The 13,051-nt window shown below is 42.2% G+C and overlaps 1 protein-coding gene across 4 annotated transcripts in view; it reads right to left on the bottom strand.

Annotated features, from left to right (window-relative positions):
* SPRED2 (sprouty-related, EVH1 domain containing 2) overlaps positions 1–13,051 on the bottom strand; it is a 126,547-nt gene that overhangs the window by 32,003 nt on the left and 81,493 nt on the right. For all 4 annotated transcript variants that reach the window (XM_011945290.1, XM_011945288.1, XM_011945292.1 and 1 more), the window contains one exon: positions 3,318–3,495. In XM_011945290.1, the coding sequence (XP_011800680.1) occupies positions 3,318–3,495 (178 nt within the window). The remainder of the gene's footprint in view (positions 1–3,317; positions 3,496–13,051) is intronic.

The raw sequence follows: 13,051 nt of genomic DNA, 5'->3' as shown, positions 1-13,051 counted from the left end.
GGGAGGGAGACTGTGTGCGTGTGCTCGTGTGTGTGTGTGTATGTGCACGCGCGTGTGCGTGCGCACGGGCATGGATATGCTGGGTATGGGTGAGGGGAGGGTTAAGTACTACTCAGTACAGGAATCCAGAATTTCTCAGAGTGTGAAACAGGCAAGGTAAGGGATGCAGAGATAGAGAAGTACAACAGGACATATGGGTGTGTGATTTAGGTACCAGTGAATATAAAAGCCCCCAAGTGTGGAGTCAAGGAATGTACAGTGGACAGGAAAAGGGGGTGGGGAGATGGAGAAACATGATGGGGCAGGGGATGAGGCACACTTTCAGAATAGCACAATCTATGTGTACACTAGCAACAAACAACGTAAGTTGGTCCACGACTCAGCGGGGGTGGACAGAGGACTGGACTGCCCTAATAGTATGCCGAGTTAGTGTGAAGGGACAGGCTTGATTTTGCAAAGAAATGAGCTCCAACGCTGGCTCTGCTGGTGACACTGCCCGTCCCATGCCGAGGACGTGGCTCACTTCTTAGAGCATTGAGTTTCCCCACTACAATGTGGAAATAGTAATATCTTCCTCCTTCAAAATGTTGTAGGAATTTAACTGAGGTTATTTACTTAAAGGACCTGGAACAAATGGTGAAAGTTTACTATGCACTAGTAATGTCTTAAAAGTGACTAGATTAGACAAGCTAAAGGGCCACTTTAGGTTGAAGTATTCTACGACAAACCATAGAAATACCAGGAAAAAGTAGCTCTAAAAACATAACCCTTCAGACAAGATAATCTGGTAAAACACAGAATAACCCTAAAAACAAAAAGACCAAAGATGTGGAAAAAAATTCTATATATATAAAAATAAGAACTAAAGGGCAAGCAACAGATTATAAAAATATACTTGCAGCAAATATGACAGATGGAGATTCATATCTTTATTATGCAAGAGGGCATACACATCAAGGAGAAAAATAAGGCCCCGATAAGTAAATATACAAAGGACATCAACAGATAATTAATTCACAGTTACAACTGTTTAACAAACAGAAAAACATTTTATCTCATTAGTAAGCAATAAGTATTATACATATATTATATATATGTATATTTTATATCCCTCAATGTGTTAAAGGAAATTCTAATACTGGTGGCAGCTCCTTGCACATGTATCAAAAGTCATACAAACATGACCTCCTAAATTATTCCAAAAATATAATAAACGTGGAAAATTCACATAGGTGTATTCCTAACACTGAGGTGAGGGGAAGAACCTTAATATTTGACACTCAGGAGGTGGTCAAATAATGAAACATCGAACTGATATCAGCAACATGGAAAATTTCATATGAGAACGTTAGGGCAATGCTGTTTCATGATAGTCTTGAAAGAGAATGTTTAAGGCAAAATAAATGAGGTACACGACTGTTTAAAAATATGGCCGGGCACAGCGGCATGTGTCTGTAGCCCCAGCTACTCCAGAGGATGAGGTGGGAGGACCATTTGAAGCTCAGGAGTTGGAGGCCAGCCTGGGCAACAAAGTGAGATCCTGTCTTATTTTTTAAAAAGTACAAAATGGAAAAATTACATCAAAGGGCTAAGGGTAGTTGTTCAGTTTTGGGGTCAGAGTGACAAGAGAATCAAATACTGGTTCCAGGCCCCCAAAACAGGCCACTAAGAACAAGGAATCTTTCTGAATCATAATTTCTTCAATTACAATTATACAGGCTGCTATAGGGATACAACGACAGATCTAACTGAAGGGCTGGATTGTACTTAGTACATGGTAAATGCTAGATAAATGGTAGTCATTTTACTTTTTATTGGTAATGTAGTTACATTGCTTTTTATTGCAAAAATGTTATAAACAAGAATGTTTTCACTATTTGACTATTATATACGGTATTTCCTGAACAAACACTTTTTAAAATTAGCTGTCTTCTCCCTTCAAATTTTCAGAAATGAAATCAAATGTGAAAATAATATTTCTGTTAACCCATATGTAACATTTACAAATTGTTCTGTCTTATCTATTTTGTAAATTTTTTAAACTATAAGAAGTGCTTGCAAAAGAAGATTAAATTTGTACACTTAACACATAAAACCCAACAGATGCTACTGTAAAGGGTCTCAAATGCAACACTGACATATTCTTGTGGTGTCTTTGCATTTTCTCTGTGGGATCCTGCACAATCCTGCACATTCTGAATCATCTGTTGGTTTCTGAGTATACACTCCATGATCAAATACAGATAGAAGTAGTGTTCCTCCATGTTTAGGGCCATGAATTTAAAACAGATTTTGGACATTCAATTTTCCTTCCTATCATAGATTCCCTCATAACACAGAACTGAACATTTGAGTTCCTCCCTAAGACTGTATATTATGAAGTATCAATTCCCCACCCTTGGGAGACGATGATTACTCTCCAAAGTATTTATCTATAAGCATGGATAATAATTTATAGAAGTGTGGGCTGGGCGCGGTGGCTCATGCCTGTAATCCCAGCACTTTGGGAGGCTGAGGTGGGTGGATCACCTCAGGTCAGGAGTTCGAGACCAACCTAGTCAATATGGTGAAACCCTGTCTCTACTAAAGATACAAAAACTAGCTGGGTGTGGTGGTGCACACCTGTAGTCCCAGTTACTCAGCAGCAGAACTGCTTGAACCTGGGAGGCAGAGGTTGCAGTGAGCCGACATCGTGCCACTGCACTCCAGCCTGGGCGACAGAGCGAGACTCTGTCTCAAAACAAAAAACAAAACCAAAAACAAACCAAAGAATGATACCACTACTTTCTGTTACTTTCTTTTTCCATGCATGTTTTATTCATTAGGGCATGAAATAAAAGCTAGATAAACATTTATTTATAAATAGTCTAATGTCAGATGATATCTTGCCTTTGTATTTTACCTGCCACCATCCAAACCTCAATGGCATGCTCCATGAATAAACTCTACATTTTTAAAACACTGACTGCACAGCTCAGTACAATGTGATTCATAATAATAAAAGAGTACACTTTTGTTTTGAATACCTTTTTACAATGTTAGACATCTTAATCAAAGATGCAAATAAAACAGCCAAATATACTTATAAGCATCTCAGATAAAGTGTGTGGTCAAAAGAGACTTTGCTGGAAAGGACAGTCACATTTTGCAATTTGGCACCAGCTCCGGGGTTCTAACTTTTGAAGCTTTTGCAAGAGTTTGAAGTCAGAGAAAGAAAGAAAAAAATACGTTAAGGAAAGAGTACTATAGTACTATGATTTAATGTAAATAAAGCAGTTGTCACTAATTTAACCCACGTGATGTATGTCTGCCATTACCAGTTTGTCTTTCTGTCGTTCACCATGGATGAGAAAGCCGCTTCGTCCATTGCCTTCAGGGTGCATGACCTTACAGACCCCGACACGACTGATCCCGCCTCCTTCCTGTGGGAACCATCCCCCGCTGGAGTCATCTCTGGTCATAACCACAGCCTTGACACGCACAATATAGCTGTCACTAAAACGACAACAACAAGAAGAACGGGGCATGACAATGGTCTAGTAGTTGCAGAACACATTTCACAATGCAAGGTGACCACCAGCCAGCACTTTTTTGGACTTATCGAAAGAAATCTATGCCTGCAGGCAACCTTAAAAAGTGATCCATCTCAACTTTTAGGGAAAAAACAAAACACTTAAACTCAATATAAAAGTACATTTTTAAAAAGACACCTGGTAGTTAAAAATTATTTGTGATCAAAAGATTATACAGGCACAATATTCTCCAGTTTCTAGGTGTCAGTACTGATAAATAAGTTGATTTCTATAATTTAGTATCTTTAGGTTGGAAAGATACATGCCTATTTTGGTTTTCCTTTTTTTTTTTTTTTTTTGAGATGGAGTTTCGCTCTGGTTGCCCAGGCTGGAGTGCAACGGCATGACCTCAGCTCACTGCAACCTCCGCCTCCTGGGTTCGAGCAATTCTCCTGACTCAGCCTCCCAAGTAGCTGGGATTACAGGCACCTGCCACCATGCCTGGTTAGTTTTTGGTATTTTTAGTAGAGATGGAGTTTCACCACGTTGGCAGGCTGGTCTGGAACTCCTGACCTCAGGTGATTCATCCACCTTGGCCTCCCAAAGTGCTGGAATTACAGGCGTGAGCCACCGTGCCTAGACTACAAACCTATTAAAAGGGTATTATGGTTTCAACCCTTTAAAATTAGTTGAAAATGAATGACCAAGTTTTAACATTTTATAAAGCCAAGAATCTTATTTAGCATAAAATAGGATAATCTACTTGCAAATCATAAATTCACCATGAAATCACATATCTAGGTAGGAAAATATTTCAATTCCAATAACCCTTCACACATTTGTAGCCTTCTGTTTATGATTTTATTTCTTCCAGTCTAAAACCTCAATTTCACAATAAGTTCTTCTGTACATTTGCCAAAAATCCTTTTTCTCCCCCAGAGACCAACTCTAGCTTCTTTTCATTCTTCATCACTTTTGGGGGAAATTTATTTGGATTTTTGGCAAGGCCATTACATTCTCACTTGCTGTTTTCTTTCTTTGGATGGAATTCATTTTTACTCATTCAAACATATATTTGCATCTTGCATATGCCAGGCGTTATAACAGATTCTCGGGAAACAAAGCTGCAGAGTAACAAAGAACCCCCTCGTTCCCTGGGCCTCAGGGAAGATGCCCTCAGCCCGGGCACTCAGAACTTGGCCCCTGCAATTGGCCAGAGATGTGGAGGCAGTGCCCCATAGCCCTGCTCACCTCACTCACCGCTAAAGGCAAAGCCACCAGATTTTCCACGACCCCCTACGGCTAACCCTCCACTGTCACCCAGCTGACCTCCCTTGGCACCCCAAATCCAAGGTCTACCATTCCCTTTACTTCCTCATCCCCTCCTCTGATCATTCCTTTCATTTTTTTTCCACTGTGGTAAAATATGAATGGTATAAAATTTCCCATTTTAACCATACAAGTTCAGTGGCATTAATTACACCCACACTGTTGGTCAACCATCACCCCCATCTACCTCTAGAACTTTTCATCATCCCAAACTGAAACTCTGTACCCATGAAAAATACTATAAGTTCCTTTCCCTTTCCTAACCTAAATTAAAATGCACTCTCGGCTGGGCCACTGTGGCCCATTCTCCCAGGGCTGATTTCTGTCTCCCCACTGCACCCTGCTGGGCCTAGTTGTGGGTATGGTGCTTGCCACTGCCGCAGACTGTTCAGCCTCCCTCCAGTGTGAAGCTCACACCCTGACCATGCCCCCCTCAGAACACAGACCTCACTTTCCTTCATTCCTTGAAGACTTCAGCAACCAGGCTCACTGACTCTCCATATCTCCACCATGATCCCTGGCCCGATTCTTGATAATTTCATTATTGACTCGGAGGATCCCTCCACTTCCCTGGCCTCTCAATTTCTGGCCCTCTTTCCTTCCAATGCCCTTGTCTTACAACCAACTTTAGCCGTTCATACCCAGGTCAACCGTGAATCTTGTCATTACCAACATCTGCACCACCTCCATAACTCAATTGTAAGCATCCTGCTCTCTGACAACCTCGTAACTTTGCAGCTCTCTCCCTCCAGACTCTAATAATTCTTTACCCTGTTGGGGCCAACAATCTATTGTTCTGACCACTTTTGCCCTCCCCCAAACGCCACATTCTCAACTGATTCTCTACCCCTCCCCTTGCTTATTGCCATTGCCTGGCATGACCCCAGAGAAGTTAAATGCTATCAATTACCTACTCCGTAACCCCACCCAGGCTGCTGGACATAGTGTAAGGGAAAAACCCCACTCTAGTATGCTCATAGTTTGAAAGCCACAAACACTACTCTTGAGTGAGTCCTTAAGTGCCACCTGGCATCCTGCTACATTTCCCTGATCTGTCCCCCAAAGACAACTTTACACGGCCTCCTACCCCCTCACTCTCAGATGATGGATGAAGTTGCTTTAGCTTCACTGAGAAAATAGACAAAATCACAGGAGACCTTTTGCCTGTGCCCACCACCATGCCTACGCTTTGTACCAGCACTCTCTCTGCCCTTCCTCCTGTAACTGTGATTAAGTCATCCATGATCCAAGTTAGGGCCAACTTCCTCCACTTAAACACCTTCTACAAACCAACAGTTCCCAAATTCACATTTCCATCCAGGTCTCTTCTGTGAGATTCAGTCCAGTAGAACCAAGGGCCCATGTGAAGTCTCTACATAGGTGTCTAATACGTACCACAATCAACATGTTTCAGGTTGAACTCTTGGTTCCTGACACCTCCTCATCCTTCTAGTTCTCTCTTCAAAATATATCCAGGATCCACTTTTTACCACTTCTACTGACACTGACCTGATCCAACTGCCATCACCTTCCAATGAGATTACTGTAATAGCCTTCTAACTGGCATCCTTGTTTCCATGTTTGCCCAACTTAACCCAGAAAATAGAAAGGTAAGTCAGATCACTCTACTCAAACAAACCCTCCAGTGGTATCACCAAGCAGAACTCAAAATCTGGACCTTTTATCCTACTACTCTTCTTGTTCATTCCACTTTGGTCCCACTGGCCTCCATATTAAGCATCCTTCTACCTCAGGGCCTTTGCACTTGCTATTTCTTCTGTTCAAACTCTACTCCTCACATACCAACTGGGTTCATTCTCTTATTTCACTTAAGTCTCTGTCCAAGGTTATTTCAGAGAGGACTTCCCTGCCCACTCTATATAAAGCAGCATAGCACCCTCCACCCCTCTTAAATCTTCTCCCCCTGCTTTGGCTTTCTATATGCTACTAAATCAATGCTTGCTCAATAAAATATCTGCTTGCCTACCAGAATATAAATTCCACAGGAGCAGAAACTTTGCCTTTTTTGTTCAATTCTATATCCCTAGGGCCTAGAATGGTGTCTTACATGTAATATGTTATGGAATGAATAGGGCTAAATTCACAATATAAACAGGTTTTTAAAAAAATTATCTATAGCAGGCTGGATGCAGTGGCTCATGCCTGTAATCCCAGCACTTTGGGGCGCTGAGGTGGGCAGATAACCTGAGGTCGGGAGTTCGAGACCAGCCTGGCCAACATGGTGAAACCCCGTCTCTACTAAAAATACAAAAAATCAGCTGGGCTTGATGGTGGGCACCTGTAGTCCCAGTTACTCGGGTGGCTGAGGCAGGAGAATAGCTTGAATCCCAGAGGCAGAGCTGAGATCGCGCCACTGCACTCTACCTTGGGCAACAAGAGCAAAACTCCCTCTTAAAAAAAAAAAAAAAAAAAAACTATAGCTAACAGATTTCCTATAAAAACATACAGTGTTCAATACTTATTTACTTACGAACCACAATTACTAAATTGGGATCACGGTATTTTTCTATTCATAAAAATGGAAAAATCATGTAGAAGTACATATAAAAACCATAGGACATACATGTACATATAGGACTAATCCAACTATTTCAGGATTCAACATGCATATTCCCTTAGATTAAGAACCTTCTGTAACATTTATTTAGATTAACTGCATACAATTTGAGAATATCCTTTCCCCCCAATCCCATTTATTTAAAAAAAAAAATTAAGGGTCTTATGACTTTTAATTCTCGAGTGTGCAACACAGCTTTCTCAAATCTTCTATGAGTGTACTATGGGTTCATCTCAACAGGAGATGGCCAAAGTGAAGAAATGAAACTCTGTGCACCTCTTGTTAAAACATGCTTTTACTTTTTTTGTTTTGCAGCTGTGTGCTGTTCTCTGTTTCTTTGAGGGGATTAAGTAAACATGAAAAAGAGGTTTGCATTGCTTATGTTAGTGCCATAAACTTATTTCCAAAAAGTACCCATTTATTACAGAATTTAAAAATACTGTACCCTTCTGTGTCCAGACTACAAGGCTGTTAACTCTGGCCTTTGCTTGCACTCTGAGGCCTCCTCTTTCCTGCCTCAATGCCTCCTATCAAGTGCCTTCTCCAGGGAATAGACTTCTCTGTGATGGGATTTGGGGAAAGGGAGGCTCAGGGCAGAAGCCCCCTTTGTCTCCTCCGGCAAGAGCCCCGACAGCCAGCATTAACTGAGGCATCTGGCTATTTAAAACAAGGCGGGGGATAAAGTGCTGCACTAAAAGCTGCGAAGGATGTCTGGATAATCCAGCTGCATGGCTGCATGCCAACTGCTTCCTATCCATGGTGTATTTACGTTACTCAGGCACTTCACCCCACCCAGCACAGAAATGACAATGAACTTCACTACGAAAAAGGTATAAAGGAGGAAACTCTCTTCCTACCTTCCCTCTCGCTCTTTCTGGAAAGAATTAAACAACATCTGTTTAAAACAGATGTAGAGTTTGTTAGTGGGGGGGATGGGACAGGAAGGGCAAGGGCAGATTAGTTTTAAAAATTTGCAAAAGGAAACTGCTGCTGGTATGCCTTAGAAAAAAAAATGTCAAAACATGCTATCATTGTCAAAAATAACAACATTTTAAAAGAATGCTTCTGAAATTAACAACTGCTGTAATGGTGTGGATCTAGTGAAGCTCCAGCCAAGGGTCCAAACTGAATGGAGCCTGAGTGTCTGAACTTGAGCTGAACAGCCCCATCAATGTTATTACAACGGTGTTGGACGGCCAGCACTCAATACCATATTCTTTAGGTGTGTTATGAGCAAAAGTGGCTGGACTGAGGATCTTCCATTGAAATGTGGTTTCTTTATGGAAAGAGCTTTGTGTTCCCAACACATGGACTTTTTGTAAAAACAGGACTTCCTGTCCCGGGATCATGCAATATGCAAAAGAGGCAGGTAACATCGTAAGGGAGGATAGGAAGGCAGAGAAAAAAATGCTTTCAAAACTGGATTAGCATCTCCACTGAAAAGTTTTAGACCTCAGCCTTTATGTTCTAAGTGTTCTCCAGTTTCAAAGCAGGCCCTGTCTCGGCCACGTTAACAGACGTAAACCAAGGAACTGTAGGAGATGATGGCAAGGCAGCACTGGGTCTCGCAAAGAATGTGTGCTTCAGGGCCAGGCGGCCCCAAAGTCCCCCAGCCCTCTCAGGAGCTGAAGAAACCTCTTTTTGAGCTTCAGTTTCCTCCTTTGCAAAATGAATAGGGGATCTACCCTGCTGGCTGAAAGCTGGCTGAAAGCAGTGTTACAGATGCAGACGTTTGGTAAGTTGCAATCATCATCATTTTTGGTGAAAGCCTACCTCAGTGACAGAAACAGGTCCTTGAAACACCAGCTTCCCTGGCCACTGAGGAGTGGGTTTCGATTGCCTGCCCTTTCTAGCTATCAGAGAGTGGAGGGGCAGGGAAGCTGTCAGGCTCTTGACAGTAGGAGGAAATTTGACATGGACCTCCAGCAACTGTCATGAGAGGTTAGGTTTATAAAGACCAGGTTTAGTCGTCCACTGTAGGCATACCTGCAGAGGAAAATAATGCCGTCCACCGTCTGTGAGCTGGCCCTCTGCTCCTGCCCTTCCCCATCGTTTCTTTCAGGGATGGAGACTGGGACTTTTACCTCCCCCATAAATACTTCCCACAGCCAGCCCTTATCTGATTACACGGCTCCTTTATCTCTCCATTATGCTCAACATTAGATTCACTTCCTCCCAGCCTCTTCTCCACTTCACCAGACCTTGAGAGGGATTAGCCAAGATCCCAGCCTCTTCAGCCCAACTCCCAGACGCCAACTGAGCCAAATATAACACCAACTTCTTGCAGGGAGCCAGGCACACTCACTTTATTTTAATCACATCCCCCGCCCCCGGTCTTCCTCGTGCTTATAGATTTATACAGGCTTTTTGATTTCATCGAATTATATGTTTAAAATATTACATATGTGTGTATGAAGTATATGTGAATATAAAATATATATGACTAGTTATCTTTTTAAAAAATCAACAGAATACTTCAGTAGAATCAAATGTGTTGAGAAACTGAGGGTACTGGTCATATTTTCTATTTGTTAAGTCAGGTGGTGGTTTTGTTTTGTGGGTGTTGTCTTAAGTATCAGCTACTCAGTAATTTTTTGAAAGCGGACTGCCCTGGTTTTGGAAGTTTATACATTCTGAACTTTATGGGCAAGGAAAGTTAACATAACGTAATTTTATGCATGGTGGTAACATGATTTTCTGCTCTGTACAAGCCCCTGAAGGTAGAACACTTGCTCTACACGCTATAATGGCCCAGAAAATAAGGCCTTTGTGTTAACTACCAAAATATGTACTGTTTGTGTGGTTAGGTTAGGCCATTACAGAAAACAGTGTTAACGAAAGCTCATTAATGCCCACAGTAGAAAGACTCGATCCAAAGATGCCAGATCTCGCAGTAGCTAATTTTGGCAAAGGCCATCAGCTCTTCTCTCAAACACGGATGAGCAGGCACTGTGAGGCAGAGAAGAGATTTTCTGAGCATTAAGTGTTTGTTTCATAAAGGGAACCAGTTTGCATGATATAAGAATTAGGGAAGGTGAAAAGTGGGCTAAGATCACTTTACAAGAGGCTTCTCCACAGTTATTTAACATCAGTGAAATCAGCCAACGAATACACTCAATGGAGAGTACCTTTGAAACTGCCCTACTCCAGCTTCAAAGTATCTGCTAGTAAAAGAACCCATGTACTCAAACACGGACTAACACTTTCATGTGAGCTCACGTGCTCTGACCACGTTTACCAAGAGGACAAAACAGGCTCTTCTGTCCAGCCTTCACTGTGTCCCTGCTTTTCTGAGGTGCTGTAGCTAATCTTGCTCATGCAGAGTAATCCCTACCCTTAGAGGACTACAACATAGCAGCCGGGCATGGTGGCTCATGCCTGTAATCTCAGCACTTTGGGAGGCTGAGTCGGGTGGTTCACGAGGTCAGAAGTTTGAGACCATCCTGGCTAACATGGTGAAACCCCATCTCTACTAAAAATACAAAAAATTAGCCGGGCGTGGTGGCGGGCGACTGTAGTCCCAGCTACTCAGGAGGCTGAGGCAGAAGAATGGCTTGAATCCGGGAGGCGGAGCTTCCAGTGAGCCAAGATCGTATCACTGTACTCCAGCCTGGGTGACAGAGCGAGACTCTGTCTCAAAAAAAAAAAAAAAAAGAGGACTACAACATAGCTTTGGTTTTTTGTTGTTTTGTTTTGTTTTTGAGACAGAGGTTTGCTCTTGTTGTCCAGGCTGGAGCGCAGTGGCACGATCTCAGCTCACTGCAACCTCTGCCTCCCAGGTTTGAGCAAATCTCCTGCCTCAGCCTCCTGAGTAGCTGGGATTACAGGTGTGCTCCACCATGCCCGGCTAATTTTTTTATTTTTAGTTGAGATGGGGTTTCGGTATATTGACCAGGCTGGTCTCAAACTCTTGGCCTCAAATGATCCACCTGCCTCAGCATCCACTGGGATTACAGGCATGAGCCACCAGGCCCAGCCAGCTTTGATTTTTAAAAATATGTTATCTTCATTATCAACTTATGTATTTTTTAAATGGCATGCAATGACTTTTAGGACTAGAACACTTATACAAAACATGGTACCTAAAAGCTGTGTATAGGAGGTGGCGGTGGTGGTCTTTGCTTTACAATGACTGGGGATATAACCTTCATACAGAAACCAATTAGGCTAAAAGCCAGGGGTCCTGCTTATGCGCAGGAGCCTCAGAAGGGGGATAAATAGGTTTTCCTTCTCCACTCTGTTGGGCTCAGAATCTGTGCGTAAAGCCAGTAAGTTCTGCTGTCCTGCAAGGTCACTAGCGCCCTCTGTGTCCAAGTTCTACCCTCTCCCGAAGAGGGAGGTAAGGGGCATGTCCCTCCTCATGCCTTGGATAAGCTGAGCATCTTTGTTGTTGTTCGTGCTACCTAGCTACACTGAAGCATATAAATAAACCTCTCACCCACAAGCTATTTTCCAGTGCACATATTAAAACAGGCCGTTTCCTCCATTATCACGGAAGATACTGGTCAGCATATAAATGATTATTAAACTTAATAATTTATCAATCATTCTTCAGAACCAGTACTAACAAGTCAAAGTTTGCTAGACTTGGACCTCTAGTATTTTAGTTTTCCTATTGAAATTTTAATACAGAAATACTTCTTTAAAAATAAGCTGTGAATTCCTATTTTTATAAGTGAGCAATTCTGATTCAAAATATATGCCCATACCTTGTTTAACATACGGTGCTGATTTAGCATGCATGCTATGTGCCTCTATACTTTCCTTTAAACCTCAGTTTTAATATTTAGATAATATAGATTACAGATTTAATATTTAGATAATATAGATTTAACTTATCACTGATGTTAAATCCTAATTTAAATATAAATATTTCCCCATCTCTGAGTGCTACCTTACACTTTCAGGTCACCAGAGCCAGAGCAGCATGTATACTGCACATTCTGGCACATTATCTTGTACCTGCCTTGCAGACATCCTTGGGAGTGGAATGGATGCTCTGCCCAGCTGTCCCTAGTCAAGGGTACAAGGCAGTGTGCCATGCACCAGTCTGGCCTCCTTCTCTCTTTCCTGCTGTGTCCTGTGACCCACAAGGGCCACACACAAAAAAGGAAATGAAGCAAAGACACAAAGGAACAAAGATCAGGGCTGGAAGTTAAACACGTAAGCTTTACAGAGGCTTAGAAGCCTTTGAGGAAGTAGTTGGGAAAATACCGGCAGGCAATTAGGGATCCTCTGACATCCCCCGAGTCTGGGAGCCCTGAATGACAGTTCTGGTGAGCTTGAAAAACCTACTGTGGCAGATGGAAGTTGGAGCGACTAGTGCCCCATCACCTTCTCAGAGAAAGCCCCAATTTTAGGGGCAAATCTGCATGGACTGTAAATAGACGGTGGTGATACCCATGGCATTAGCAATGCCCAGGCACATTGGAAGTTACCTCATAAAATGCTGGTTTTCTGGTTTCCATTTCAGCAAGGTTGACAAAGTTATATTAGACTCACTCCATTGTACTGTGTTTAAAACGCAATTTTAAATTTCACCTGTAAGTGTTTATCTCCTGTAGCTTGAACACACATAAATCCTGCACAGGAAAAGAGTGATTTGGCTGGATTCTATCTATAGTGCTCTCAT

The sequence above is a fragment of the Colobus angolensis genome, unplaced genomic scaffold, assembly GCF_000951035.1.
Source record: "Colobus angolensis palliatus isolate OR3802 unplaced genomic scaffold, Cang.pa_1.0 Scaffold24, whole genome shotgun sequence".
Classification (NCBI taxonomy): domain Eukaryota; kingdom Metazoa; phylum Chordata; class Mammalia; order Primates; family Cercopithecidae; genus Colobus; species Colobus angolensis.
Note: the sequence above shows the minus strand (reverse complement) of the source record. Positions and strands in the feature narration are given on the sequence as shown.